Here is a 7019-nt window from a genome sequence, read left to right as displayed (position 1 = left end):
TTTTTAGTACGATGGATTGAGACAACACAGGGACATAGATAGGGGCGATCTTACTCATGCCTGGCGTGCTTGAACTTGAACTATCAGAGGGACTGTTTGCTCAGTGTATAGGCAACCAGCTCCCACCATTCATGGCAGCACTGTTTTGTCTATGGCTTTTTGGAATTGTTCCAGACATGTAAACCAAAGTCAGGTTTTTTGTCTTCAGATCTACATGGTTTCTATGTCCTGTGTACCAGCATATTTGGAAAAAAATGATCAGTTTACACACTACTGCACATGTACATAAGTCACCCACCCACCAACCCGACACCACTTCCACATTCATTGTTGTCGTGAGTTGCCTGTTTCGACAAGTGATGAAGCGTATAAATCTGATGGGATTATTTGTGCCACATTGTATTTTGAACACGAATTAAGGATGATCTAATGAAAATATATCAGGACAGGGGCACTATACATGCTCTACCAGTGAGGTATATGCTATGAACTACTGAACTGTTTAATTTTTTAAACACATATATAAGGAGAGGGGTCTATTCTCTTACCCTTCTGTGTGGAAGGGGGTAGAAATAGCCCCTTCCCCCCACATCAGTACTCAATCAGAACCAACCTTTTTGCTCCAATGCACACACACACACACACTCACACACTCTTTCTTTGTAATACTTGCATAATTCCTGTTGGAATGTGTTTGACTGTGCTCCATGCTGTTTGGATGGACTCGTTCCATTGGATGCCCTCCATTTCCGTGCCTTGACTCTTAAAAACAGGACAAAAAAAAAAATCCTCACCTAGCATTTACAATAACAAGTTTCGACTGGCCTGTGATGTGCCTAAGAGGAACTTTTACTGTTACAGAGAGAGAAAGTAGTGCCCAGGGAATCATAAACATTTCAGCAGCAAATACATCCCTTCCAAACAATGCCTAAAAGGGATAAAGGAAGAGTGTGTGAGAGAGGGAGGGAGGAAGGTAGAGAGAGAGAGAGAGAGAGAAGGAGGGGGATGTGCATCAAGTGACATGAGGGGGTGTTGGAAGGGAGGAGAAACTTTTGGTGGGAAGAAAAAAAAAGTGTGTGCTTGAAATGAGCACGTCAGTCTGAGAGATAAAAGGCAATTCTTGAGGACGACATCTTTCACTGGCAGAGTAAAGAGGAAGTCATAGGGGGAACTTACATTTTCAGGTAGGTTATGGTGGACAATACTCCACAATGGTTACCTTTTGTTCTGCATTTGGTTGATTGCTATGACAGTGAGAGGAACTACTAGCTAGACTGACAATGTGGTCAAATAATCTCCTTTTACAATGTCTTGTGAGTCTTTGTGAGTAACATCTTTATGTAGTAACTAGTAAAACAAGACACTGTGTTTTTGATTGATATGGGAAAGTTATTAATTGTGCTTTTAAACGGATGCCATTACATTCCCATAGAAACATTGGCTCCAAGCCATTCAATTCGTTGTTACTCACAGGCGGGTGCAAAGTAACTTGAGAAGCCAGACTTCACAATTTTTACAGCTGGGGCTTGTCAGCTGTGCGGTTTGTGGTTTCATCTGACTGTCCATTTTCCTGTGTTTTGATGTGAAGAAGTAGCCTACTTATTGTCAGAGGTGGACACAAATTCATCAAAAACTATTTTGTTACAAACTACAAATACTGGCTCATAAAATGTAACATAAAATGAAAATATGAAAAAAAATACCCACACAATAATCATGGTATACCAACTACAAGGCATATTATTGAAAACGTAGCCCCAAGAGACAAGAAATATTGGCTGGCAGAGGGTTATTAATTCTGTACATTGGGCTCCTATAAAGTAGATCTGGTAAAAAAAAAAAATGTAATCAGCGTCCCATATCAATGTAAACGATGATTGAACTGACAAGAAGCAGACTTCAATATGGGAATCAACTGTAACATAACAATATCCACTATCATTTCCGTAACCAATGAATGTAGTACGACAAATTTAACAGGTCAGCCTCTTTTTAATCTGAACTGCATTTCCCTTTATGTGCTATATAAATGCATGCCTATTGCCTACATACATGACTGGCAACATGGGGGACAAACAGAATAACATCCTGTAAGGTGTCCGAATATACAGAATTAATTAACTTGGTGGAGAAAACTCTTTTCGCATCGTGGAGGTCTTTGCGTGGAGGTCATGTCAAATCCATTAAGTGGTTTTAATAGTGTCCTGTAATGAGAATTAACATAAGGTCTGATTACTCGTTGAACCGAGTTTTGTTCTGTTGATGGAAAAATAAAAGTGAGTTATATGTAAATAACAATCTCTACTGTTTGAGTATTAGTGCCATGGTGTTTACATTTACATTATCTAGGATATTGTATAAGGACTTTTTAAAAGGTAAAACTGAGCTAAGAATGTACTTGTCTCTAACAAGTCTCTAGATTTGTGATACCTTTGTGTGGGTGGAAAAGCAGAATTTATTTCTCCTCAATCAAAAAAGACACAAAACAGGAATCACAAACAAAGATTAAATTGCTATTAAAACAACATTGTTATTTCATGTTACTTCTTGTTGTGAAACGGGCAAGGTTCTCGTATTGGAATGTTCATCGTTCTGTTCTGTTCTGTTTCCATAGAAGCAACCATGATCATTTGGAATCCCACCTTGCTGTTGCTGAGGCTTCCAGTCCTTCTCATCTGTCTGATAGAGAGCTCATCAGCCTCTGACGGTCCAATTCATCTGGTGTTTGATGATTATGAAGAGACAACAACAACGCCACCCGACAACAAATATCCAGATGTCACCAAAAGTGCTGGCGATTACAAGATATGTGACTACGACCTGTGTGTGGCCCAAGAGGAAAGTTGCCAGGACATTGCAGCCAAAATGGGATGCCTGTGTCCAGGGATCACACCCCAGACGGAGCCTCCCCACACGCCCCAGGTCACAGGTGTAAGTCCGGCAGAATCTGGACAGGTCACTGTCCATTGGTGTGCCCCCTTCTCCTTCGTGTCCCAGTATCGGGTCACTGTAGAGGGCAAGGAGGGGCAATCCCATGTATTTGAAGGGATGTCCCGCAACGTAACTCTTGCAGGCATAAAGGTGGGCCAGAGAGTCTGTGTGCAGGCCATGAACAGTGCAGGCGTAAGCTCACTTTCCGAGGAGTCCTGCTCCACGTACAGGCCGGAGAAGCATGCAAACACACCCTTGGTGGCAGGGGTCATTGCTGGGGGTCTAGGATTCATTTTGCTCCTCACCGTGACGGCACTCATCCTATGGAGACGGAAGGCATGCTGCAAAGGCGGGACAGACAACCCCCAGGGACTGAGAAATCCGTCATTCAGTACCGACGGGACATTGTAGCCTGGATTCTTTGGAACATCTATCACCACAGAAATGTGGAGCGGATTTTGTAAATCTGATGACTCATTTGAGAGATATGGTTATCACACAGTGATGCCTGCTAATTGGCATGTTTCACTTGAGGGTTATACTGTGGTTGTTTGAATGTGTGATTGTTTTACAGAGGGTACTAAGCTAAACTGATGTTACTAATGATATGTGCTGGTTTGAAAGTGAGAGCCTGGAGCTCCATTGTATTATTTTTTTGTGTATAACAGGGTCTAATTTAATTATATAGGATTTTATATTAGTTATATAAGGAAGAATGATAATCATCCACATAGAGAGGGAGGTTATAGCATGTGACAGAGCATGGGAGAGCATTATCTTATCTTAGAGATCAGATAAATGTGATACCAAAATAATAGTATTGAGCAATGTTTTTGAAGACTGTAGGAGAGAATTGAGTCACTATGTCATACCCAACCAAGGTGATAAGAGGTGGGCCACGGGTGTGACCTAAGACTTTGGTAATAGTGTTACACAACCACATTTTATTTCTTCTCTGTGATTTTCTGATTCTAATTTTAAGCAGTCAAATGCTTGGCAAAACTCTAAAATATCTAAAATAAAGATCTAAAATATCTAAAATAAAGCCTATTCATTTTGTAACTGTAACATCTTAGGAATAGTGTTGCTATGAATAGTTGGGTATGAAATGGGTGTACAACACGATTAAATTCATTTCTGTGTCTGATCATTTTAATTTTTAAAATATTTTTTTTATTGATTTTTGTCTTAATAAAAAGAAAAATATACATGGGGTCACTGATATTGGATGTTATCATGGTAAGGTACACAGACACAGCAGACATTTACTAATAGCCCTCGCCCATGGCTTAGGTTAATTCAAAAATGCACATAAGAGTCCAATAAAACAGTGGCAGTGGAGTGAAATCAAAACTGTAATCATATGCAGTATTTCAAAAGATATCTGTGAACAAAGAAAATTGATTGCACTGAATTTCCTATTGATACACGTCAATATGGCTGAGCCGCTCTATCATAACATTTGTGTATGTTCAGTACATTCACACACGGAGAGAGAGAGAAGTTTGAAATCCGTTGAATTTTCTCGGATTACAGTTGTGGGCACACTTATCAAGGCAATTTTCACTTATCAATGAAAGGCTAATTATGACTTCGCTTTGATAAGCTTTCTACTATTTTACTTGACAACTTGAAATAAAGCTGCCCCCCCTCCTAGTCCAAATAAATCAACTTCAATATAGTCTGAACTGAACCGTACAAAGCAATAACAGGCACATTATCCACTCCCTTGGTTGCTTCAAATTTTAAATCAATGAGTTGCCATCTATGTTGCAATGCATCAAGTTACCCTGGAGATGGAGGACATTAAACTGATTAATGAATGAAAAGTTGAAAAGCTGCTGAGACAGCCAGTTATCCTTTTTAAAGCTGTAAAAAAAGCTCTTTTGAAGAAAAACGGCAAACATTTTTAGGTGTAGCCTGCAATATAGAAAAAAAAAACCTGAATCGGTCTATGAGAAATTACTAGCCTACAGGACTAATAATCACACTGATCACACAGTGTTTTAGATAGGCCTACTCAGGGATGGGCACAAATACATAAAAATGTATTTCCAAATAAAATACCAAATACCCACCTTAAAAATGTATCAAAATAAACTACAAAATACAGAAAAAAATTATCAAAATAAAATGCTGTATTTTTGTATTTTCAAAATACTACAAAATACTTCTTTCTAGAAGCCTTTTTCGTCTATCCTTTCATTTGTACATCTAAAAGCAAGAGACTCCTTCCATAATCAGTCAACAGATTAGATATGCTAACCCCTCATGTTAGAGATCCCAATATAAACCTCTGCCCTGATAAATAAAAAGAAACTCAAAGAACCCTTCCTTAAGTATACTTATTTACTCTATTGAGATTGCCCACTATGAATCAGTGACAATAACTCAAAGACAAATAATCCAAACGGATGATTTATTTAGAAATTTAAACTAGGTAGCATTTTAACCTTTAACACCATCACTACCACACTTGGATTTTTAATGGTGAGTTTCATCACAGTTGAATAATTTTGTATACACCTGAAACTGGTGTGTGCACACAACCTCTATCAATGTAAATACATAAAAAAATCAGGTTGTCACATTAATACCATCCAATCAGTTAAGCCCATTAGAAGCCAATAATTATGACATTATCAATAATTTATTTTGTAAAATGTGCTAGAGGTTGGAAATGTCCTTGTTTGAGGTAAGAAATTATGTTGTCAAGCACTGAAATATTTCACAGGTCAGAGAACATAGACAAACTTAAAGTCTAGAACAAAACTGTAAAACAGAAAAAAGAAAGCAAAATAGCAAACTCAAGTGTTGTGATCTAAGATTGTGAACTCAAGCAGAGACTTTCTAATGAGGAGACACAGCACTTAAAAAATCCTCCATAGAAATGCATGGGGTTAGTTTGTTTGGCAGTTGTCTACACATATCCCACCCCTTCCATGGCATAATGTCTACATGTGAATACATTGAGCAAATCATATGGTGTGTTGTGAAGACATCGTGCCAATCATGTGTTGTGATCTCGCGCTGGAGCAAGGTTGGTGTTGTGAAGCCTTGCGCATTTCTGCCAAAATAAATGCCCGATAAGGGCCCAAAAAGCGTTGCAATATGGCCGTGGAGTGGAGGGACTTGCCTAAAAGGACTTTGACTCAAGTCCTTGTGCTGTCCTTGTTTGAGCAAAGGCAAAGTGTAATGGTGTGTCCTCAGTTGATGCCTTAAAGCACAACTAACTTCTTAAACAGTGTTGCATATATATAGTATAAGTATATATACTTTTTTTTGATCCCGTGAGGGAAATTTGGTCTCTGCATTTAACCCAATCGGTGAATTAGTGAAACACAAACAGCACACAGTGAACACACAGTGAGGTGAAGCACACACTAATCCTGGTGCAGTGAGCTGCCTGCTACAACGGAGGCGCTCGGAGAGCAGTGAGGGGTTAGGTGCCTTGCTCAAGGGCACTTCAGCCGCGGCCCACTGGTCGGGGCTCGAACCAGCAACCCTCCGGTTACAAGTCCAGAGTTCTAACCAGTGGGCCACGGCCGCCCAAAAGTATTCAGTCCAGCAAAGGAAAATAAACGCTCTACTGGAGCAGAAGACGGAATGATGTTATTGAACAACAAGGTTTTTGGTGGATACTGTTCCAAGGATGGCAAGTCCTTCCTTTGGAACGGTATCACAGGGGCTTGATCATGCGTGGGTGCCACAGACAGAGACAAAGATTTCGTGTTATAGATAGTTAGATAGATTTCATCACAGTGTTTCAAGTATTTTACAGTATTTTGAAAATACAAAAATACACACCACTGAAGTATTTTGATACAAAATACGAAGGCATTTTCATCATCTCAATAAAATACAAATTACAAAATAGTATTTTGTATTTGAAATACATTATTTTAAATACATGTATTAGAAATACTGCCCATCATGGGCCTACTCTGGAGGATCCAATGTGCATCTTGGCTGGCAGGCCTACACCTGTGGACATGTGTTTCACGCGTAACCTCTCTCTAATAGCCTAATATTGGCTGGTCATAATACATTGTCACAGTTGGTAATTTTAGTAAACTATTACTAGGCTA

At 39.3% G+C, this 7019-nt stretch overlaps 1 protein-coding gene across 1 annotated transcript; it reads left to right on the top strand.

Moving 5' to 3' along the window:
• Positions 1-1047: 1047 nt before the first annotated feature.
• On the top strand, positions 1048-4139 carry si:ch1073-303k11.2 (LRRN4 C-terminal-like protein). Its single transcript, XM_048231737.1, has 2 exons — positions 1048-1184; positions 2615-4139. Exon 2 carries the CDS (start codon positions 2623-2625, stop codon positions 3340-3342), a length of 720 nt encoding a protein of 239 aa, XP_048087694.1. The 5' UTR covers positions 1048-1184; positions 2615-2622; the 3' UTR covers positions 3343-4139.
• The last annotated feature ends 2880 nt before the right edge of the window (positions 4140-7019 follow it).

The sequence above is a fragment of the Alosa alosa genome, chromosome 21, assembly GCF_017589495.1.
Source record: "Alosa alosa isolate M-15738 ecotype Scorff River chromosome 21, AALO_Geno_1.1, whole genome shotgun sequence".
NCBI lineage: Eukaryota > Metazoa > Chordata > Actinopteri > Clupeiformes > Clupeidae > Alosa > Alosa alosa.
This window is presented reverse-complemented; position numbering and strand designations above follow the sequence as displayed.

Excerpts from the sequence above, each read along its gene's own strand:
- si:ch1073-303k11.2 (XM_048231737.1), top strand. The coding sequence starts at position 2,623 with ATGATCATTTGGAATCCCACCTTGCTGTTGCTGAGGCTTCCAGTCCTT.